At 54.4% G+C, this 24,151-nt stretch overlaps 1 protein-coding gene, 1 long non-coding RNA gene and 1 pseudogene across 2 annotated transcripts in view; 2 read left to right on the forward strand and 1 right to left on the reverse strand.

The window, feature by feature from the left end:
- The window catches only part of LOC132514885 (uncharacterized), a 449,815-nt gene that overhangs the window by 299,362 nt on the left and 126,302 nt on the right, over positions 1–24,151 (reverse strand). The gene's annotated exons all lie outside the window — the stretch shown is intronic.
- On the forward strand, positions 3,835–9,726 carry EDN2 (endothelin 2). The gene is made up of 5 exons (XM_060142666.1): positions 3,835–3,966; positions 4,312–4,474; positions 6,045–6,167; positions 7,103–7,201; positions 9,098–9,726. The coding sequence occupies exons 1-5, from the start codon at positions 3,903–3,905 to the stop codon at positions 9,189–9,191; spliced, it is 543 nt and encodes a 180-aa protein (XP_059998649.1). The 5' UTR covers positions 3,835–3,902; the 3' UTR covers positions 9,192–9,726.
- On the forward strand, positions 22,615–23,979 carry LOC132516259 (large ribosomal subunit protein uL4-like; annotated as a pseudogene).

The raw sequence follows: 24,151 nt of genomic DNA on the forward strand, positions 1-24,151 counted from the left end.
CTAAGCTGCCTGCACGGTATGTGCTTGCAGCTGAGACACTGTGTCCCTTCTGCTGGGGCTGCAAACAGAACTTCCTGAAACCTGGTGGGACCAGGTGGCAACAGGAGAGTGACCGATTTTCTAGAAGGTGAGAGAGCGAAGGGTTCCAAGCTGGGAGCGAGAGCGAAAGTGATGCAGTTACAGCCTCTGCAGGGCTTGCATTTGGGGAGCTGGAAACTCAGGGCAGGTTGATTCTGCCTGTTGTAGGCTGTCAGAGCTGAGAACGCACCCCGCAGTCACTGGGAAGGGAGGAAAGCTGTCCAGGGAAGCCAGGGAAGGGACAGGACTTGCCCACACAGCATGAAGAGCAAAGCTGGGGCCGCTCCTGCAACACCAGGCACCTGCTGCAGCCCTTTCCTGCCCTGTTGGACGTCACCACAGGGACGTTTAATCCTCACTCCTGTGCATCCTCCATCCCACTCAGCTGGACAGCTGTTCGATGGGACCAAATTTACTACTAGCGCAGGGGTGATCGAGGGAACTTTGGGATCCACGGGAAGGTAGCCTAGACCCGTCCCAGTGCCCCAGTCTTCCTGAGATCCCAGTGGGATCCTTCTTGACAGTCCTTCTCAAAGGGACCCAGGGTCTGGGGCTCGGCTTGGACCCCTGGGAGCTTCACTGCTGTGCAGGAAAGGGTGGGGCTGGATTAGCAGCCGAGAGAACATGTCCAGCCCATCACTGTCTTGAGCAAGTTGCTCCTCCTCTTGGACCTCAGTTATCTCATCTGCCAAATGGGAGTGAAGCGCAGAGACGATTTCTAGAGGGCAGTTCCTAGCACGGTGTCTCACCCAGAAATACACCTCTTCTGCCAGCCTGCCCTCTCCTTCTTGGATTAGGCTGGTGCCAAGCATACGTGGAGCAAATTATTTTGTGTGCAAAACAATTCCCTCCAGCTTCTGACAGGGTGACCTTCCGTGAACCCCTGCCCCTCCACCTGTAGACTTTACCAGCCCAGTCAGGTAGCGGGGCCAGGTGAGAGTTGAGGCAGTGCCGCAGAGCAGCTGGCTGGGGCAGATGGAAGGAGCCAGGGCAATGGGATTGGGGGTTCCGTGCAGCCACACCAGCCAGGGGGCATAGAGGTGACTGTCAGGGCCCAGGCCAAGAGACATAGGGGGATGGGTCTGGCTTTTTTTTTTTTTTTTTTTTGCGGTACACGGGCCTCTCACTGTTGTGGCCTCTCCCGTTGCGGAGCACAGGCTACGGACGCGCAGACTCAGTGGCCATGGGTCACGGGCCCAGCCGCTCCGCGGCATGTGGGATCTTCCCGGACCGGGGCACGAACCCGTGTCCCCTGCATCGGCAGGCGGACTCTCAACCACTGTGCCACCAGGGAAGCCCGGGTCTGGCTGTTTTTAACTCCGCTGAATTTTCTCTACCTGGAAACCAACTCTTGCCAGTGGGGTAACGTTGTTCCCGGAATTCTTTCACCCCATAAGACCTGGGCTCACTCAGGTTCCCAGGTCCGGCCTCTCCATTTCTCAGGAGCCCTGCTTTCCCGGCTCGAGCTGAGGGCAGGGAAAGAGGGAAACTGGAGTCGGGCACAGCTTCCTGAGCTGACCCTGGTTGCCGGATGTTGACCCCTGCCCTGTCGTCATCCTCCTTTCACACCGGAGAAGGATCCTGTCTCCTGGTCCATTTAATTCTTCTGTTATGTTTCCCAGACTAGGAGCCTCTGGTTGCCTATTGTCCTGAGCAGGCACTTTGCATCTGTGCAAAGATTAGGCACGTTAGAACCTTCGCTCTCACTCCGATGGTCTTTTCTCTTTTACTTTCTCAAATCCGAGATCTTTCTTTCTCGCTACACTCTGCTTCCTTGTCCTCCCTCTCTCCCTACCTGTCTTTATCAGCCTCCCTGTTTATTTTCTTCCCCTCCCTGACCCCCTCCTTCTCCCCGCTGACCTGCTTTTCCTCTGTCTTCTCTTCACGGTTCAGTACTTCGAATCCTCTTCCCCCCACCACCCCCGACCCCAAGCCTAACCTAGCTTAATTCCGTATTTATATTCCCTTGGAGACTCATAGAAATGACTGAGAGCATTGCTCACCTCATTCCAGAAATACTCTTCTAAATTCTTAGAGAGGCACCAGGCGGGGTAGGGCGTGAGCGCTGGGTGGGGAGTCACTGTGCTTTACTGGAGAGACCAAGACCCAAGTTCCCATCCGGGCTCTGCGTCCACCAGCCGTGTGACCTTGGCCGGACTGGGCTCTTGTCAGAGTCTCCATTTTCTCCTGGGCAGCAGTGGAGCTGGTACCCAGATGAGAACAGCTGTGTCCGGGGCTGTGAAGGCGAGGGGTCTGTAGTGCCCTGAGCACACAGTAGGTGCTCAGAAATGTTTGTTTCTGCTTCCACTGCAGCCTGAGCCAGCCTAGGGGAAGGAAGTATCTCCCTTCTTTGTTCCGTTCTGCCCTGCTCTACCAGGATCGCATACGTACCTGTGTACACACATGCACAAACCCTGGGAAGAAGCAGAACTGCCTGTTGTCTCATGGTCATCTATCTCTCCCTTCTTAAGTGTCTAATGGTAAAAGAACAGCTGAACACAGGAACTAAAACTTGGGCAGCCTGGGTTCCTGAATTTCCACAGTTCAAATCCAGGCCTTTATTCATTCATTCCCTCCTCCTCCGTCGGAGAGCACTCGCTCAGAGGCTCCTACTGTGTGGCAGGCAGGCTCCAGGCCCAGCCGTCTCTGGAGCTCTGGACCTCGAGATCATGAGAAGATAAGCCCAATGTCATGAGTCAGGCGTAAGAACACGGGTTCTGGGAATTCCGAGAAATGAAAGGGCCTTTCCTCTTGTGCCTGAAGACAGGGTCCCTGAGAAGGGTGGGTTCTGAGCCAGCATGGGGGCGGGAGCAGAACACTGGCCCCCAGGGAGCCCCTCCACTACTTTGCCTTTTTTGCAGAAAGTCACAGAGGTGAGCCAAGGCTTCCCGTCATGTCCGAGATGGGAGGCCTTCTAAGGGGCACTGGATGTGTGTGCCCACAAGCCATCGGAAGGCCCCTTCTTGGTATCAAGGGAGTCTATGAGCCGAACAGGTTAAGCACCCAGCATTTTGGCTTTGTTTTGCAAACAAGGTCACTGAGGCCCAGGAGCGATGTCCTAGGCGGTGGCTGCGCAACTGAATAGGCTCTGGAGGGGACCAGAATTCCTGTTCCCAGGCCCCCGGGGGTGGGGTGGGGGCTGGGGAACAAGGGAAGAAGGGTGCTTCCTGGGGGGAGCGGGGAGGAAGCAACTCCAGGCTGGTCGGAGGCCAGGGGTGAGCTGTGTCCTTCACTGGGGAAAGCAGGCCCAGAGAGGGCTCTGACTCGCCCAAGGCCACACAGCCTTGAGCAGATCTCACACCACCGAAGGGACACCCACCACCTGGTTGGCAGTAGGCAGGCAGGAAAGGGAGGTTTTTGCTTATGGGACCTTTCACTCCAAACTCTGAGCTCTGGGCAAGACCTGTGGAACAGCCTCGGAGAGTGAGGGAGGGGGCTCAGGACACTTGGGGGATTATCTGAGGAGGCCCAGTGGGACTGGGAGGGGTCCCTGGGGGCAGCAGGGGAGCCTCAGGACGCTGGGAGGTGCTCCAGGCTCAGAGGGAGGAGCAGGGGCCTTCCCTCCCCCCTCTTTCCTCCCCCCTCCCGTTCCCCACACCGCGGGGGCTGGGGCGGGCCAGGCGCCCTGGGAGGAGGCGTTGTCCCTGGCTCCCGGCCCACCGGTGCAGCGGGGCAGGGCGGACGGGCAGGGGCGGGGCCGTGCCTGGTGTTATAAGTGGCAGCCAGGGCACCGAGGCAATGAGCTATCGGCTCAGCTTGGCAGCAAGTCGCTGGCAACAGGCGCGCTGCCTGCTCCGGTCCAGCCTGCTCACTCTGCCACCACCATGGTCGCCATGCCCACCGCCTGGTGCTCCATCGCTCTAGCCCTGCTCGTGGCCCTGCACGAAGGTGAGCCCCCTGGCCTCGGCTGCTGCAACAGCCTCTGGGTTTGTTTGTCTGTGTCTCCCCCTGGGGCTGCTGTGCCCTCAAAGCCAGCTGAGGGCACACAGGGGCAGGCACGGTGGCTGCATGGGGCTGTGCAATTAGAGGTGATGCAGTCCCAGGGCAGCCATTAGACTTCCCCCCCCCCCCAGAGCCGCTGGGGCTTCCCCGGGGTTGGCCCAGAGCTCCTGAGCAGTGAGAATGCCAACTTCCTCAATTATGCAAGAGGAGCAGCCCTGCGGGTCCCCCATCCCAGCTGTGCCAGGCGCCCTGACCCACCTCTCCACCTCTCTCTCCCTCCTGTGTATGCAGGCAAGAGCCAGGCCGCTGCCACCCACACCCCAGAGCAGCCAGCGCCCTTGCCCCATGCCCGAGGCTCCCACCTGCGGCTTCGCCGTTGCTCCTGCAGCTCCTGGCTCGACAAGGAGTGCATCTACTTTTGCCACCTGGACATCATCTGGGTGAACACTCCCGGGTGAGCTTCCGTGGGGATCCAAGTGGGGCTGCAGGGGGCAAGAGTAGGGGGTGCTGGCATGCCGGGGAACCTCTGGCACACTACAGAGCTCTCCCTGGGGGTATTGGGCTCATATCAGTATCAATCAGCTTTTGCTTCAACTCCTACGTGGGGGCTGCCTGAACAGTATAGAGGGCTGTCTCATGAGAATCCTCACAGTAGCCTGGTAAGAAAGTATTGGCTCCATTTTCCAGATCGGGGTACTGAGGCTCAGAGAGGTTAATGCCTCTCCCAAGATCACACAGGAAGGAGTAAGTGGTAGGCGGAGACTCCATCCTAGGTCTGCGGACGCCAGAGCTCACAGCGGCCGTACCGTGCTGCCTCTGCATAATGTTCCAAGAATAATACGATCAATGACAGCACCCACGTCTTGACGGCACCGGTCCCTACGCCAAGCACTGCTTGTGCATTACCATCTCATGAGCCGCCCTCCACCCCCATCCTCCCCATGAGGCAGGTACGGCTGTTGTCGCCAGATGACAGATGAGAAACCTGCTCTGTGTCACCTGGCAGAGCCAGGGTGCGGGCCCAGGGCTGTCTGTTCTGTCTGCACCCGCACTGCCTCCGGGCCACTGCATACTTCAAGTTGAAGTTTCTCTGTGTTTGTGTTTTTTTTCCCTTCCCCAAATTACAGAAGACAAGAGAAGCCCGGCACGTAAGCGTGTGTGGAGCTAATCCGTGTGTGTGGAGCTAACCCTGCCAGTGCCTGTGTGCTGGGTCTACCTGGAGTCTTTACAGCTCCAACCACATCGTCTAAAATTAGCACTGGCACCTAAGTTGCTGGTCCAACCGGCCACAGGGTCCCTGCCCTCCCCTGGCCCGCCTTGGCCAGACTGAATCTGAGCTCAATCTCAGCTGATCACACACACACACACACACACACACACACACACACCATTTTTAAGTCAAAATTCTAAGAAACAACAGTGCTGTATAGTAGAAACTAACACAACATTGTGAAGCAACTATGCTCCAATAAAACTTTTAAAAAAACAACAACAGAAAAACAGACTCTAACATTTATCACCCTTCCAGACAAGTGGTGACCAGGTGGGGGCAGCTTAGCTCTGAGCCTGCATGTTTACTTCTGTGAGATGGCATTTCCTCCTCTCCTCCAGGACAAGCTGAGGGTCTTCTTTGAGGACAGGGGGACCAGCCTGGTTGCATCAGCTCATGTTCCTGTCCGGGCGGGCAGGGAGGGGCGGGAAGGACAGCTTCCACCCCCTCCTCCCCATGTTGAGAGTCCTACTGAGCAGGACCCGTGGGAGTTGAGGGGGAGCAAAGGCCCAGAGAGGGGAAGGGTCTTGCCCTGGGCTACCTGGCACCTAAGGAGGAGCCTGTGGTGGGACTTCTTGAGGTGAGGAGCTGGTTACGTTTGCTGCCACCCTGGTGGCATGGGTGGCCGCCCCAGAGTGCAGTGTGGACAGTCTCAGCTTGCCAGCGGTCCTGGTTTATCTAATCCTCTCTCTCGATTTCTCTCTCTCTCTCTCTCTCCACCCTCACCACTACCTTGCTGGCTGCGCGCCCACAGACAGACAGCTCCTTACGGCCTGGGAAACCCGCCAAGACGCCAGCGCCGCTCTCTGCCAGGGCGCTGTGAATGCTACAGCGCCAGCGACCCCGCCTGTGCCACCTTCTGCCATCGAAGGCCCTGGTAAGTGGGCACCCAGCCTGCAGGGTCCAGGGGTGGCTGCTGGCCTGGATCTGCCCTGGAGGGCAGCAGAGGAGCAGGGTCCTAAGGGCCCAGAGGCTGCCCTGGGTTGTTGGGCAGCATACCTTCCTGCGGGGAACCAGTCACCCCTGAGTGCCAACCCATCTCACTGCCCAGCTCTGGGGGCTTCTGAGAGCATTACGTCCCTACCCCCGGGCAGGGGGGATTCTCCCTAGGTGACAGCTGAGGCAGCTTAGGCCCAGAGAGGGGACAGGACTGGTCCTGTCAGGCCACACAGCTAGTCAGATGGAGGGCTGGGCCTTCGGCCTTGTCCACTGACAAGGGGTTCTGGGTTCGGACCTCAGGCTCAGGGAACTTCGGAGCTTTCTCGGTTGAGAAGTAACTTCGGAGCTGGGAGGCCATGGCACCATCCCAGGGTTGTCACAGAGCTGCTGGGAGAGCCTTTGCCAAGTCTCTGAACCCTCTGGGCCTCAGTTTTCCCATCTATAAAAGGGATGAGAGACTTTCTTCCTTCCCTCCTCCACTTGGAGCATTTGGGAAAGTAGAAACTGACTTCACCATCCCTAGCCTCCTATTCCCATGACAGTTTACGAGAAACTTCTCCCCTGAGACTCCAGCTGTGGCTCCACCCCTGCCTCAGTTTCCCCTGCAAACGGCCTGGCTCAGCTGCAGGTGGCTGGATTCTGGGAAGGCCAGCCACCCAGCTGCCTCTTTCTGAGGCTAAGAACACATTCCCCATAGCTCAGTTTTCCTCAGTCCCCACCCCACCTGGGAAAGGAAGGATGCCAGGTGCACAGGGTGGAAATGGATCTGCTCCTGAGGGCAGGTCGGTGGGTGGCGGCTGGGCCAGGCTTGCAGCCAGGTGGCCTTGGGGCTCTGAACAGCCCCTCACTTGGGCCCTAATGCTGTTCTTTTAGGACTGAAGCTGTGGCAGTCCCAGGCAGCGGGTCCTCTGCAGCCGTGTTCCAGGATGACAAGACATGGGCCACAGCAGGAGAGCTCCTCCAGCAGCTGAGGTGAGGGGCACCTGCACTGATTGAGCATCTTCTGTATGCCTTGCACATTTCCCAATAGAAGCTCAGAGAGGTGAAGGTGTTTGCCCAAGGTCACACAGCAAGCTGTCCTCTGGCTAACTCCAGAGCCTGTGCTCTTAATCACTATGCTCTTTGTTACCACCAGACCTGGAAGGGGACTTTTATAGAGGGTTCGAGGGCTTGTGACTGTGGAAGGTCCACAGGTATTCATTGAGGCTGTGTCTGAATCAAGCATCTCCCACATGCTGGGGTCCAGAGGGGCCAACCACCCGGCCTGCTCCCTCTCTGTGTCCCAGACTGGATTGCCTCCCTGGCGGCCTCAGCATGGCTCAGCTCAAGGCTTGGCACCCAGGAGGTGCCCATGAAAGTTTGTCCAACCAAACTGACTTGAGAACAGAAACCCCACAGCCGGGCTTCCCTGGTGGCCCGTTAAGAATCCGCCTGCCAGTGCAGGGGACACAGGCTCGAGCCCTGATCAGGGAAGATCCCACATGCCGTGGAGCAACTAAGCCCGTGTGCCACAACCACTGAGCCTGCGCGCTAGAGCCCATGAGCCACAACTACTGAGCCCGCGTGCTGCAACTACTGAAGCCCGTGCGCCTATAGCCTGTGCTCCGCAGCAGGAGAAGCCACCGCAATGAGAAGCCCGTGCACCGCAACGAAGAGTAGCCCCTGCTCACCGCAACTAGAGAAAGCCTGCACGCAGCAATGAAGACACAAAATAGCCAAAAAGAAAAAAGGAAAAAAAAAGAAAGAAACCCCACAGCAACCATGCAGCACAGTGACTAAAGGGGCAGCTTCTGAGCCAGAACTTCCTGCCTTGAACCCCAGCCCTACCACAAACAAACTTTGTGACCTTGGTCTTATCACTTAACGTCTCTGTGCTTCTGATTCCCGTCTGTGAGGCGGGGACAGCAGTGTATCCACCTCATGGGCTTGTTGTAGGTTAGACAGGTTGACACACATGAAGACACTCAAACAGGGCCTGGCCTGAGGGAGCTCTGGAGGTCTTTGCCATCCCCACCTCTGTCCCTCAGGGCTCCTCGTGGCTGGCCAGTACCGGGGTGCAGCCTGGCCCCTCGGGGGCTCCCATTTCTGTGGGGAAGCAGAAACATAGGATAAAAGGCAGAATGGTGGGATAGGTAGGACCCAGCCTATACTTAGGAACTGTCTTAGGATGAAAAAATTCAAGATAGGACTTTGCAAGTGTTCGGCACTCCGTCATTAGCAAAGAGTTTACTTTGCCAGCCTGTACTCAGTCTCACACAAGTTGAGGCCTGATTTTATTTTACAGACCAAGAAAGGGGCTCAGAGAGGTTGAGACCCTTGTCCAAGTTCCCATAGCTGGGAACCAAAGCCAGCCTCCTAGCTCCCAGTCTAGAATGCCTTGAGCCAGGATGAGGCCACTTGAATGACACCAGAGTCCCCACCAGGGTCTCAGCCAAGTTCAAAGGGCAGCTAGGACCCATACCTGTCTGGGTTGGACCACCTTGAGCTGGACCTTGAGGAATGGGAATTTTAGGGGGTGCAGTTTGGGTAACGGAAGGTAAACAGCCTGGAAGGAGCAGCACGGACAGAGTTGTGGAAGTGGGAAGGCGGTCGGGGGAATCCACTGGGCTGCTCTTAGCCGTCCAGTCACTCTGGTTGCACTTGATGTTGAACATCAGTTTTGCCAAAGCTCCCTGTGGGCAGAGCAGCTTCTAACCTGGTCTGGCCTCTCCTTGATGCTCAGACCTTGTTTTCAGGGTCCACTGTGGCCACCCACTGACCCCATGGCTGTGAGTAAGGGATCCGTCCCCTATGGCCGCTGCCTCTCACAGGGAACTCTCGAGTGATCTATATTTCCTGAGATGCTTAATTGACCTCTCTCGATTCCAGGGACATTTCTGCAGCCCAGATCCGCTTTGCTAGGCGACAGCAGAAAGCAACAAGGGAGCCCAGGCCTACACACTCCAGGTGGAGGAAGAGATAGCTCTGGAAGCTGGAGGAACTCTGGGAAGAAAGCCTGTGTGGAGCCGGGAGGAGAGGGCCATCCTAGGGCTGGGAGACCCTCCGCCTGTTTTCTGGGCCAGGAAACCCACCTGCTGGAGTTGGTACAAGCTCTGGCCTCCTCGCCCTGTGGAGGGGGCCTCCCTCAAGGCAGCTCCATGCCCTCACACTGCCCGGGAAAGCCATCAGCCCCCAGGCTGCAACCCGGCCCCCCATGCTGGCTCTGGCCTGACAGTCCTGCTGAAAGGAACGGCGTGGGGAGTGCGCTAACCTGGAGGCCACATTCCAAGAGGTGTCCTGTCTAGTGGCTGCAAACCAGGAATGATATGTGGTGGTGGACGTTCACAACTAAGCCAGCCGTAGAGGCTGGATGGGTCTATCCAGGACTGAAGTCCCAGTTGGGCCCTGTCTGTCCCCTCCAGCTCTCCCTCCCCAGAGTCCTTGTACCCTCATACCCGGGGACACTCCTGATGAGAAGGGCCTGGTCTGCTTCACCTGTCTGTATATAACTTATTTGCTCTGAGAACTTTGAAAATTCTGATTATTTATTTTAATGTATTTTTTTAGACTCTCAATTATTTACCTGCGAACTTGTGTTTGTAATAAACGATGAAAGGGTGCTCTAGTATTTTGTCTTGCCTGAGGAGGGGGTGGGAGGCACCTCTCAGCAAGGGGCTGCCTGGAAGTGAAGGGAACACAGGAAGGGGAAGAAAAGAGCCTGGGACAGGTGGCTCAAGCCCTGAGTTCCACACCCCTTTGCCCTGGCTGGGCATCTCTGGTTGCTAACCCACCCTCTCTGGACCTTTGTCTCTCATGTGCCTGGACAGCCATTTGCAGTTTTTTTTTTAAGTTTATTTTATATTGGGGTATAGTTGATTAACAATGTTATGCTAGTTTCAGGTGTACAGCAAAGTGATTCAGTTATACATATACATGTATCTAGTCTTTTCAAATTCTTTTCCCATATAGGTTATTACAGAATATTGAGCAGAGTTTCCTGTGCTATACAGTAGGTCCTTGTTGGTTATCTATTTTAAATATAGTGGTGTGTATATGTCAATCCCAAACTCCCAATTTATCCCTTCCCCCCCACCTTTCTCCTTTGGTAATCGTAAGTTTATTTTCTAAGACTGTGAATCTGTTTCTGTTTTGTAAATAAGTTCATTTGTATCATTATTTTTAGATTCCACATATAAGTGATATGATGTGATATTTGTCTTTGTCTGACTTACTTCACTTAGTATGGTAATCTCCAGGTCCATCCATGTTGCTACAAATGGCATTATTTCATTCTTTTTAATCAGCCATTTGCAACTTTGACATCCAAGGTTCCAAGACCTATGTTTCCATCAGGCCAGTAAGCGATGGCCAGACCTTTCCCAAAAGCATATTTGGAAGGAGTCAAGAGTGTGAGGGTGCCAGGATCCACTTCTGCTCTAGGTGTCCTGTCCCGCCAGGGGCCACCCCTGAGGTCTGGAGCAAATCTCTCCAGTGAGGGCTGGGGTCGGAGGGATTCCAAGGCTGTGTGCAGCCCTACTGGCTGGTGATGGGTGTTGTGATGGAGTCACAGTGTGGCCCTTGTCCCTCACCCTGGGCCTGGGACAGACCCTGCTGGGGTCATTCAACACCGCTCTGACTTAAGAAGCCCAGGGCTCTAGGACCGGGCTGGCCAATCATGCCAAGGCCCAAGAAGCTGCACACCTGAGTCCCAGGGATGGCCAGAAGCCAGGGCCACCCGCACTGGCAGCTGCCTACACCCATAGCCTCCATTACTGCCAAATCCCCCTGCAAGCAAGCTGTCCCCTTTTCCCCTGGCCGGCCTCTGCTGGCAACGGCAGGCTGCGGCCTGGGCCAGCTATTGACAACTAATTCTTTACACACCTACTGTAAGCCTGCCTTGTCCATGAAGCCAGCCCCGACCCCCTCATGGGAGAATAACATGTTGACACATATTAAACTCCTACTGTATACTGGCACTTTACCCAGATGAACTCACTTCATCCTTGCCACAATCCTATGACATAGGTACCTTTATTATTCCCATTTTACAGATGAGGAAACTAATGCATAGAGAAGGCGACTGACTTGCCTAATGCCACACAGCAAGTAAGTGGAAGCATCAGGATTTGAACCCAGAGTCTACAGTACACATGTACGTATGTACGTATTGAAAAAACATTTGTTGATTGAATTCATGGATCACCACTGTAATATGACATTGAACAAATCTTTCCCTTTCTGAGCCTCAGTTTTTTAATCTATAAAACGGAAAACAATAGTCTCCACCTTGTAGAGCTAGTGTGAACCCTAAATGGATGAGTTATGGTGCTGGGCTCAGCCGTGGGCCTGATAAGAGGCAGGAGCTGCTTGTCAGGCCATCAGTGGTGATGATGTAATGTGTGGGACAGCCACAGAGCTGCAGGACCTGATGGGAAGGGAGTTGGGGCTGGCTGGGGTGCAGAGGAGTGGTCAGAGAAAGACTCAGGACTAAGATGCTACTGCCATGGCCTCAAAGAACAGTGAGACTCAAATCAATAGAAAGAAAATGAAGAGGGAGCTCCAGACAGAGGAGACAGGAAGGGTAAAAGCTTGGCAGTGGGAGTGACAATGGCATTCCCCATGGAGGACCCCATGTGGCCAGAACACGGTCGGGGGAGATGGCAGCAGGACATGAAGCCAGAACACCCTGGAGGCCAAAGTAAGGAGGCTGGATCTTGTTTCATGGGCCCTGGGGACCCATGAAAGATCTACCAGCACCGGGGACCTGGTCAGAGCCCGGCTTTGGAAAAATGCCACCAGAGGGCCGCACAGGGCAAGAGCAAATGAGCAGACAGAAGACAGAGAAGCAAGTTCACTACTGGCCCTTAGGGGTCCATTCTGGGTGGTGAGGGTTGGTGTGATGGCTCTGGCCTAGTCACTTACTTCCTACCGCAGCCCAGGATTCCAGCACACCTCTCAAATCTCACTGAGCCTGACGCCAGGGGAATCTCACTCCGCAGAGGCCCAGCATCCCATTCAAAATGACCCTGCCCCCTTGGAAATCCCAAAGCAACAGCCAAAGGCAAGGCTAGGCAGCTGTGTGGGGCAACCCCATGATGGCAGGTGCGATAGACGCCAGGCAGAGCAACGTAGGCTGAGGGTGTGTCAGAGGCCCAGGGAATTAGGCATTCACTGCCCTGGCCAGAGTTCAGAGATCAGCGACCCAAGTGATTAAGTAACAGAGATGATTAAAGGGAGGAGAGGAGGCCCAGGAAGCAGGTAAAGAAAGGCAAGAGGATAACATAATCCCCTGGATCCTGATTTCCAGGAAACCGGGGCCCCTGGCTTGGGGCCTGCACTAAAGAGAGCCCTGCTCTAGCCCTCCGCCAGCCATGCCTCTCTCCCGAGATGAGAAGTGTGCAGGGTCAAGGGTCGTGGGCACTCAAAGTCTGAGCCTGCTTCTGGACCACATTCCAGGTAGCCGGGGCCCCAGAAGTGTGGGGGAAGGTGGGATAGAGTTTGGAAGAAGCAGAGGAAAATTTACGAAGAGCAGCTGTCGAGTCAAATTGAACCCTGGGAAGAAAGGCGTCAACATTTTAGAAAGTTTGTCTGGATTTTGTGGGACAAGATCTCCCCCTTTTCCTGCCTTTTTCTGCCTTTTCCATCAACTCTCACAGGTTTTGTCAAGGATTTCTGAGCCAAGTTTGTGTTCCTTTTGATTGGAACACCAGGCAGAGATAGGCCAGAAGGGGGCACAGGCTGACCCAGATTTATGCGGGTCACATGCACACGTGGAAGCAGAGGCAGAGGGGAGTCCGGTCCCATGTCCGGGGCTGTGCGGCCTGATACATATCTAGGCTAAAAACCGGCCCTTTCCTGCCCTGGGCTGCCTCTCCCTCTACCCCCTCACCCAGCCAAGAACCCCAAGGAATTAGTTTCACTCTTGCTTTCTGAATCTCAGGGTTTGGGGTTGAGAAAAGTCATCTGCCTATCAGAGCAATGAATCGTTGGAATGTGGCCATCCGTACATTCAACCATTATGAACAATCACCGTTCAAAGACTCATGAACAAGACAGACACAGGCCCTGCCCTTGCAGGCCAAGAGAAGAGCCCTTCCAGAAAGCCCTGTTAATATGAAGACAGAAGTGATAGCGAACGTTTATGGAGCGCTCATTGAGCTCTCACTGCATGTGGATTCCTTGCTTCCTCGCAGCAACCTTACGCAGCAGGTTCTATCATTATTATTCCCATTTTAGAGAAGAGATAACTGAAAGGTTATGTAACTCACGCAGATCTCATGGCTAATACGTGGCTGAGCTGGGGATTTAAATCTCAGGCTCTCAGCTTGTTTGCTGTCCTGCTGCTCTAAGAGGGTAGGTCCACAGTGTGATGGAGCCCCTGGTGGGGGAGCCCGGGAGGCTTCCTGAAGGAGGTGATGTCTAGGCCAAGATCGAGGAGATCAGTCAAGGGAAGGAGGAGGGTGGATAAGAGTGTTCCAGGTGGAAGGAACAGCAGAGGTGAAGGCTCTGTGGGGAAGAGAGATATTCTTAGCCCCTCTCAGGGAGCAAACAAGGAGGGGGCATGGGGAAGGCTGGAGATGGGCAGGCAGGAATGGGCAGCGCCCTCCTGAGCGCCTGGCAGGGGGAGGCGCTACAAGCAGGGAAATCCACAGCAGCTATCACCACCACCTGCCCCCAACCTTGCCACAGCCTCAGACAATTTCTCCCTGGAGAATACTACCATCCCTGAAACATGCCTTTGGATCAAACCACACTTGCTGCCCTTGACGTCTCACAGGCTGGCAGGGAAGACAGACAAGGGCAAAGTGAAGGGACAGGAAGTAGGTAAGTTATGGGCTGCCCTTCCAGCTGGGGGGGCGGGGGTGGAGGGGAGGGTTTGGAGAAGGAGTAGGGTTTGCACATGCTGGGACGAGGGAAAGGGCTGGAGCATGGAAGAATCCGAACAGAGGCAGCCCGTCTGATCGGCAAGGGCCAGGCTGGGAAGAGCATCCAGTGCCAGGAATTCGAACTTGAGCGATGGGGAGCCAGCGAAGGTGGCTAATCAGGGGCGAGAGCCAGGACAGGAGCTGGCCTTGGGCGTCTGGCTTACCCTCGGCCCTTCCCACCTCCCCAGCCAGTGCTTCCAGCTCAAAGGGGCCCTCCCAGCCCCTCGAAGGGGAGAGCAGAGTGTGGGCCTCTCCTCTGCCTGCCAGGGACCTGAGCCAAGAGCCCTCAGCAGCTCGGAAGGGGGCCATGTGCGGGCCCGCCAGGAACTCTGGAAGAGGAATGTGGCCTAATTAATTCTCCAAAGCTCAGAGGGCCTCGCCTTGTGGGAGCAGCTGCCAGGACAGGCCTGCCAGGACGCCACGGGCCCAGCCCGTCTATCACTGTGTGCGGGGACAGCAGGCTGGGAGGCCCAGAGACAGGGGCCCAGGGGGCCAGCCCCTTGCCTCCAGGCACACATGTGTCCTCCAGCCCCTTCACAGTAAATAATGCAATAATAGTAACAGTAATAGCAACAGCGCTTGAGGGCTTAAAGTGTGCCAGGCCCTGTGTGAAGCCTGTTGCACTCACTTCTCATCTAATCATTACAAGGAACCAGTGAGGTGGGTACCGTTATGATCTCCATTTTGCAGATAAGGAAACTGAGGCTCAGACGGGTGAATTTCCCAGACCAGGATCCTGCAGTCAGACAGCACAAGCAGGGAAGCTGGGATTCGGACCTAGGGAGTCTGGGCCCCGAGACCATGTTGTCATTACCACCATGCTGGGCTGGCTCGGCGGGGGAAATCAAGGCCCAGGGAGGGGGGATGCCTTTCCCAAGGACAGCGGATTAAAAAAAGGCCCTGGGATAGTGAATGGGGTAAGTACCTGCAGGGAGAAAGGCCGCGCCCCTGTCCTCTGCTTGGATCGCCTTCCCCTGAGGTTTCTTATGGGGCTCTTCCTTTCCTGGCCAATAGGTCACCCTCAGTGATTCACTACTCCAGGCAGGCGGGGCTGGAGGAAGCAATCCCGTCTCCTGGAGTCTCCACCCATTTGGTCCCAGTGACATGGTAACAGCACCGCCGGCTGGGTGGCGTGTTCTCAAAGACTCCTCCTAGCGACCCTATCCCCCCTCCACGGGCTGGGGCTTGAGGGTACACCATGGCCATGAGAGCCTCAGAGTGATGCAGAGACGGGCTGGACCAGGGCCTTTCAGCTAGAAAGTGGCAGACCCAGGACAAGATGGGCACCCAGACTGGCCTGAAGCCAAGACTCTGCCCTTCCCCGACAGCAGACTAGGAGGAGGGCAGTGTAGCCACATCCCATCCCTTCTCTGACCCTGTTTCTCATCCGCTGTATGGGGATAAGAGGACCAACCATATAGGCTTGTCCTGGAGTTCATTAATAACAGCTCACACACTATGGGTACTTCTTGTGTCAGGCACTGTCCCAAGTACTTTATTTAATTTTTAAAAATTTTCCAAAACAAGATTTTATTCATGGCTATATAACATATCACCATAAGGCTGTACCACATGTATTTGTTACTCTGTAGGTGTGTATTTAAGTTTGTCCCATTTCCCACCAATCCAATAAACACCGTGTGCTACATTTATACATAAATTTTATATTCATTCCTAATTCTTTTTTGCTGCATATTTTTTATTGGGACTTAATTCACTGTTTTAAAGTGTACAATTCAGTGGGTTTTTTTATATATTCACAGTTACACAACCATCACCACTATCTAATTCCAGAACATCTCCATCACCCCAAAAAGAACATCTCACTGCTCATTAGCAGTGACTCCCCATATCCCACTTCCCTGGTCCCTATAAATTAGGAATCTACTTTCTATCGCTATGGATTTGCCCCTTCTGGACATTTTATATCAACGGAATCATACAATAAGTCGTCTTTTGTGTCTGCCTTCTTTCACTTAGCATAATGTTTTCAAGGTTCATCTATGTCGGAGCATGTGTCAGTATGTCATGCTTTTCCATGACTGAATAATATTCCCTTGTAGAGACAGACCACATTTTGTTAATCCATTTGTCTGCGTTGTTTCCACTTTTTTGGTTTAAGCATGTTATTTTAGCCCTCAGCGACCCTCTGGGGAGATGCTGTGTTATCATCGTATAGACAACAAGATTGAGGTCCAGAGAGGTTAAGTAACCCACACCAGGTCACTTAGCTAGTGAGCAGCAGTGGTGGGCTTTGCCCCAGAAGTCTGGCTACAGAGACCATGGCCTTAACCACTAAGCATCACTGTCTCCTCAGTCAAAGTAAGATAGTGTAGGTCAGCACCCACGGCAAGCAACTGCACCAGAGGTGGCACCCATAGGGCACTTAGCAAAGGGTGGCTTTTCTCAGCGGCATTTCTGAAGGTGGCAGAGCCAGGGTCTGCCAGGCAGAACCCCAAGCTAGAACAGGGGTGTCAGGGCACCCAGTGATAAAGGATTGCTATCTCGGCACACGGGTAGTTCTCCCAGGGGATATCTCTCCACACCTGGGGGGAGCTGCTCCCTCTGCAGCACATCTTTGGCCTGCACCCCAGAGCCCACCTCTCCACGCATCCCCACCTACGCAGCCATGGCTCCTCTCCTGGCCCCAAGGCCCTGCCACTGGGCAGCTGAGGTAGGATCCTTGGGTGAGGTCAAGGTCAGAGCTGCAGTTGAGGTCATGTGGATGGGTCGCTGCCTCCTCTGGCCTCCATCTACTAAATAATGAGATAAGAAATCTTAATACTTTCTCTTTTTTAAAATTACAAAGTTAGGACAATACATACACAAGAACTTGTGGCTTTAAAAAAATGAAAAGAATATGGGAGCTTCTAAAATAAAGTTTCCTCCTGACCTCCCTCTCCAAGGCAACCACTCTGAGAGTGGGGTAAATAGCCTTTTCCTATGGATTCAGGTATATGTTTTCTAATGTTTTAGAGGTGTTTAACATAACAAATGGTGACATGAGTCTCCCTATTCTGAGACCTTCTTTTCTCACTCCAAATGCCTCTCGCTTTCTAGACCGGTACACAGAGATCCACCCCCATCTGAATTTTAACAGCTCCACGTGGTCCCTGGCATGGACAGACTGTTGTTACTTGACCATCACCCGCTGATGGCTTTTGGAAGGCCTCCATTTACCATTTTCATGAACATGCTGCAGTAAACACCTTGTTTATACATCTTTGTCCTCAAAGAACCGAGTTTTAGACATGAAATTGCTGGGCCAAAGACAAGCACATTTTAAATATTCTGCCAAGAATGAGGTTCTAATTTGCAATCTTGTCCCCACTAGGTGCAAGGGCCCTTTCCTCACAAGCCTTCCAGCACAGGGTTTTATCCATCTCTTATTGTTTGCTACTCTGATAGCGAAACCACTTCTTCACAAGGAATCTGATATGCAAAAGAGAGACGCCTGATGCCACCCGGATTGGGGAGGGTGAGGGGCCTGGAGACACTCCATGTCCCACCCTATCCCCTGGTACAGAGGACCCCTCCTAGGGTCTTCCAGCGCTGCTCTCCAGGATCCTGTTTGGCTGCAGGCCTGTCCCTCTGAGGCTGGCGTGAGCCCCCAGCCTCTCAGTCCTGCCCAGTGGTTTGGCCCTTCAGGGAGCTAAGGATGGAAGAGGGGCTGGCCAGTCTACTTCCTCAGCTGACTCCACCCTTCCCAAATAGATGCGCCTTTGAGTAGGGCGCTCCTGGCGACAGCATTGTCATGGCTAATCACGTGTGGTGGGGGACGGTAGGCACCTGAACCTGCAGATATTTTGGAGAGGGGGATCCTGGGGAGTCCTGCCTCCCCCTCAGCCTGCAATCCAAACTAGCCTTTTAGAAAAGACTGGATCCTGGTCTTGCCTCTGCCCAGGCCTTGCTGTGTAGACCCAGGCGGGTCACTGTCCTTTCTGGGCTCCAAGCGCCCAGCTGCCAGGCCGGGGAAGTCCCTCTCGCGGGGTAGATGCTGAATCTGCTCCCTCTGGAGACTCTGCACTTGCCACGTGCATGAGTCACTCCGCGGGGGGAGGATGGCTCCTGCTGGGAGTCGGCAGACTCAGGGCAGGGGAGGGGAGGCTCCCGCCCTGCACCTTTGATGCTGCGTGGTGAGCTTGGCACACTGAAGTCCCACCTGGCTAACGTGAGACCAAGTGTGAGCACACGCACGCAGGGCACACCAACGTGTGAAATGTATTCTTGTGTGCCGCCTGGGGATCCTTCTGCCGGTGTCCAGGCATTCAGGTTTGTGTCTCGTAGGATGGCTGTCCATACACAATCCACCTGTGTGCACGTCGACACGTACAAGTATGTGTGCCTGAGTGTCCCTGAGAGTGTAAGTCTTCGCCTGGCTGTGGCTGCCTAGATGTGTGTGCATACGTGTGCCTACATCTGTGTGCATGCGTGAGAGTGCAGGCGTACCTGCAGGATGTGCGTGCAAGTCCATGATTAGGGATTACAGGTGTGTGGGCGCACCGGTGACACAAGCATACAAGCTAATGTGTGTATTTGTGTCTGAGCATGTGTCAGAACACATGCATAGAGTGTCCGTAAGTGTCGATGAAGAGCATCCACGTGTGTGGATCTAGAGGTGCTTCTGTGTGCGTGTGGGCACAGCTGTGTATGGAACTACTGCAGTGTGTCTCTCTGCTGATGCAGATACACACAAGTGTGCATTTGCACCCCAGGAGGTGCCACCTCAGGGTCCGCAAACCATGACATCTCCTCCAGGGCCCATCCCACCTGGCCTGGACCTCTCTCCTCTTCGCACACTGAGGAACCAACAGAGGGACAGTGTCATTGCTTTCATTACAGGCAGATTGATTATTTTAGTAATTAGTAAGTTGTTATAAACCTTACTGAGTTTAAGTACAAACATGGATATATCATAGATGCAAAATGCATATGGAATCTGAACAAGAAGCATGAAAGTGAAGGATTTCCCACCCCAATCTGGGATGGCAGTGGTGGATAAGTACACGCAGGGCTCAGAAAGGCAGGAGAGGGAGGGGGCAGAGCAGAGAACCCCTGCCTCTGTTTCCAAGGCTGCCCAGCCCTGACGTCCATCCCCACCCCCACCAAGGGAGATATTGTTCTGGGCCCAGATGCCCCCAACTCTGGCTTGAGTGGGAGTGGGGGAGTGAGGGTGTCAGACCATCCCCTGCTCCGACAGCAACCAGGCAAGGCAGGTCCCTTCTCAGCCTCCCTCTGTAACTCAGGGATAATCATACCTACTTGGGGTCTCTCAAGGAACCTCAAAATATAAGCTCTGATATCTGCCCACCTCCTTCCTCCCCTCAGAACAATTTCTATCCCCACACCCCAGCTCCTCCGCTTCTCTCTCAGCCTGAACTGCCTCCTTGCCCCAGGCCTGACCCACGAACTGCTACCCGCCTGTCCAAACCCACGCCCGTGCCACCACCCAGCCACACATTTGTCATCTCAGCTGGACTGTGAACTCCCAGGGTAAGAAAGGCTCAGGCATTCCTGGGTTCCTAGAGCCCACACCAGCCTGGCACGGCTTAGATATGAGGCACGGTTTGATTTTAGAAACTGAAGATAAGGGGAGGGGAGGGAGGAGGGCTCTGGGAGAAGCAATGTTTGGTAAACACGGCAGGTCGTTGGGTGCCCCAAGACTGGATGAGTCAGCCTGACCCTTGGCCTGGAGGACGGAAGGAAAAGCATCATTTGTCACTCTCCACCAGGTGCCAGCATCACCCATGCACTTAATCCCCACCACACACCTGGGAGGTAAGCAGTACTTTTATTCCCATTTTACAGATGCAGAAACTGACCCTCAGAGAAGATGAATCAGCAGCAGAGCTGGGACTCAAGCCCTCCTAACTCAGCACCTTCACCAGGCTCTCCCATCATGTTCCATCTCTCCTTCTCAAGCCCCACCCACATTCCCAGCACTTAGCAGGAGTCCGTGCCTCTATCCCAGGGGCTTTGGAAAATGCCCTCAGGAGCAGCCCTTGATCATAAAGGATAGGGGTGGTGGATAGATACCCCAGCTTCCTCACGCCATGGGTGGGGCGACCCTGAGACTGGTTCCACGCCGTCTCCCGGAGGTCCTCAGTGGGGCTGAGCCCCGCTTTCCACCTGCTGCTCATTAACTTGCCTGTGTTGGCTGCCCTTCCGGTCTTACTTCCACGTCCTTTATAGCTTCCTGGAATCACCTCAAAAATAAATCCATGCCCTCAAATCCTAGCTCAGGTCTTCTCCGAGGGCCCCAACCCAAGACTGAGGGGCAGCAGCCATGAGTCCCTAGGAAGCCAAGAGGACCTCGCTGCAAAGGGATCTCTGCCTCAGAGGCCCTGAGACACGTGCAGGGCCAGAAGCACCTCAGCACAAGTCTGGGGCCATGGGAGGAGCCCCGGCAGGCGGGAGGCCAGCCCAGCTGCAGCTCTAGCGCTGTGCACAGTGTCAGGTCGGGGTGCAGGGCTGCAGGTACACCGGGGTAAAGAGGACAGCAGCGTGTGAGTGCAGTAGCTGATGGGAGCAGCACTTATCTTAGTGCCCGAGACCACACCCATACCTCCCTCCCTTCCGCAGAACTGGGCCAGGGACAACTATGTCCTGGCAGGTCCCAGGGCAGATCCCGGCTAGAAAATCCCAGGGCACCCCGCTGACCCTCTCCTGCTCAGCCCCTCTGGTCTGGGTCCTGGCCGAGCAGGGACGCTGCCTGGGGAAGGTCCTAGACAGGGATCTGAGCAACTCAGTGCCTCAGTTTCCCATTCATGAAATGGCACAGGGCCCTGGTGGGGCTGAGGAAGTGAATGAAGGCATCCCAGCATACCTCAGAGGGATCCTGTTCTCTGATTCTGCCAGGAAATTATCTGCACACAAAACATTAGATGTGGCACATCCTACACCCCTAAGCCTTTCAGAAAAGGGTATTACTTAATGCAGAGGAGTTAAATTCTAATGGTGGAAATTCAAGCATTGGAGAAGACACAGCTTGACTTTGCGGATTGGCCTTCCTTACACCCCTCAAACCACACCATGTCAACCCCCAGGCAGGCAGTGGGAAGAGCACAGGCGTTAGTGCCAGACGGACTTGGGCTCCAATCCTTGGTGACTCAGAAAAGCCCCCCAACCTCTCTGAGCTTCAGCTTCGTTGGCTGTGAAATGGGTTGGCAATGCCCACTGACCCAGGTAAGCATCTTCTATCTCCTTTAGTCCTCAGCCTGGTGAAGAAGTAACTCTGATCCCCAGTTGATGCAGTAGAGACCCAGAGAAGAGGAAGCCGGTGCTAAGGAGGCCAGCCCCTGCTCACGTGGGTCCACAGTGGTCCAGGACCTGCCTGCCCCCTGCCCAAGGACCCCTGAAGCCTGGGCTGTGCCCTGTCCATTCCAGCATTCCCCTGCTTGGCCCAGCCCTGACCCGAGGCTCACCTACTGCCCGGTTCCTGCACCTGGCCCGTGGGGCAGCCAGGGCTGGGTCTTCAGTATCGGTATTCCTCTGGGATAAATACCTTTGGCCTCAGGAATGCTGGGAGCTGGGCCAGCTGGGCCATGACCTTATCCTACTCCCCTGGGAAGTAGGTGCTAAGGAGGCCAGCCCCTGCTCCCGTGGGTCCACAGTGGTCCAGGACCTGCCTGCCCCCTGCCCAGGGACCCCTGAAGCCTGGGCTGTGCCCTGTCCATTCCAGCATTCCCCTGCTTGGCCCAGCCCTGAACCGAGGCTCACCTACTGCCCGGTTCCTGCACCTGGCCCGTGGGGCAGCCAGGGCTCGGTCTTCCGTATCCGCATTCCTCTGGGATAAATACCTTTGGCCTCAGGAATTCTGGGAGCTGGGCCAGCTGGGCCATGACCTTATCCTACTCCCCTGGGACGCTCTTAAAGCCTCACAGCACCTGGGCGAGGCAGGCATGGCCCAGCCACAGAGGGAAACTGAGGGCCACTGACTTCATCCAGAAAAGGAAACCAGAGGCCTCCGTGGTTATCCTCAGTAAGGATCAGGACAGCAGAAGATGTAAAATGAAATCAAAGCAAGCAATGGACTGGCAATTCCACTTCCGGGTATATACCCCCGAAGAAATGCCTAGAGATGTTCATCAGAAAATGTATACTAGAGGGCTTCCCTGGTGGCGCAGTGGTTGAAAGTCTGCCTGCCAATGCAGGGGACACGGGTTCGAGCCCTGGTCTGGGAAGATCCCACATGCCGCGGAGCAGCTAGGCCCGTGAACCATGGCCGCTGAGCCTGTGCGTCTGGAGCCTGTGCTCCGCAACGGGAGAGGCCGCGATAGTGAGAGGCCCGCGCGCCGTGATGAAGAGTGGCCCCCGCTTGCCGCAACTAGAGAAAGACCTCGCACAGAAACGAAGACCCAACACAGCCATAAATAAATAAAATTTTTTAAAAAAGATAAAAGTGTACAGGTTTTAATTAAATAAAAAAAAAAAAAAAGAAAATGTGTACTAGAGCATTCAGCTTTCCCTACGGGAGCCACCGGGTTGCGAGGCGCGTGGTCTTCGCCTCTCCCGGCCATGGCGTGTGCTCGTCCACTGATATCAGTGTACTCCAAAAAGGGGGAGCCATCTGACAAAAATGTCACTTTGCCTGCTGCATTCGACCAGATATTGTAAACTTTGTTCACGCCAGCTTGTGCGAAAACAACAGACCACTCGATGCTATCCGTGAGTTAGCGGGTCATCAAACCAGTGCCGAGTCTTGGGGTACCGGCAGAGCTGTGGCTCAAATTCCCAGGGTTCGAGGTGGCGGGACTCACCTTTCTGGCCAGGATGGTTTTGCAAACATGTGTCTTGGAGGCTGCATGTTTGCGCCAACCAAGATCTGGCGACGTTGGCACCACAGAGTGAATACAATGCAGAAGCGATACGCCATCCGCTCTGCACTGGCTGCCTCGGCCTCACCAGCGCTGGTCATGTCTAGAGGTCATCATATCGAGGAAGTTCCTGAACTTCCTTTGGTAGCTGAAGATAAAGTTGAAGGCTACGAGAAGACCAAGGAGGCTGTTTTGCCTCTGAAGAAACTTAAGGCCTGGAATGATGTGAAAAAGGTCTACGCCTCTCAGCCAATGAGAGCTGGCAAAGGGAAAATGAGAAACCGTTGCTGTACCCAGAGCAGGATACACTGCATCATCTGTCATGGGGACAGTGGTATCATCAAGGCCTTCAGAAACATCCCTGGAATTATTCTACTTAATATAAGCAAACTGAACGTTTTGAAACTTGCTCCTGGTGGGCATGTGGGATGTTCCTGCATTTGGACTGAAAGTGCTTTCTGCAAGTTAGATGAGCTGTGCGGCACTTGGCGTAAAGCTGCCTCCCTCCAGACTAACTATTGATACAACCTCCCCATGCACAAGGTGCTCAGTACAGACCTTAGCAGAACCTTGAAAAGCCCAGAGATCCAAAGAGCCCTCTGAGCACCACGCAAGAAGATTCATCTCAGAGTCCTGAGGAAGAATCCACTGAAAAACCTGAGAATCATGTTGAAGCTAAACCCATATGCAAAGACCATGCGCCGGAACACCATTCTCCTCCAGGCCAAGAACCACAAAATCCAGATGCATAGGGCTGCAGCAGCACTAGAAGACAAATCAGATGAGAAGGAGGTTCCAGGCAAGAAGCCTGTGGTGGGAAAGAAAGGAAAGAAGGCTGTTGGCATTAAGAAGCAGAAGGAAAAAAAGAAGAAAAAAAAAAGAAAACAAAGAAGAAATAGAAAAGGAAAAAAAAAGAAGCAGAAGAAGCGTTTGGCGGGAAAAAAGGCGGCAGTGACCAAGAAACCAACAGCTGAAAAGAAGCCCACAGAAAAGAAACCCCACCACAGAAGAAAAGAGGGCTGCTGCATAAACTTAAATTTGTTTATTTAGTAAAGGTCAAATCATTTTGGACAGCTCATTTTGAATAAAGACCTGATGAAAGAGACAGTGGAAAAAAAAAAAATGCTCGGACTGCCCTGGTGGCGCAGTGGTTAAGGATCCGCCTGCCCATGCAGGGGACACGGGGTCGAGCCCTGGTCTGG

The sequence above is a fragment of the Lagenorhynchus albirostris genome, chromosome 2 (genome assembly GCF_949774975.1).
Source record: "Lagenorhynchus albirostris chromosome 2, mLagAlb1.1, whole genome shotgun sequence".
Classification (NCBI taxonomy): Eukaryota; Metazoa; Chordata; class Mammalia; order Artiodactyla; family Delphinidae; genus Lagenorhynchus; species Lagenorhynchus albirostris.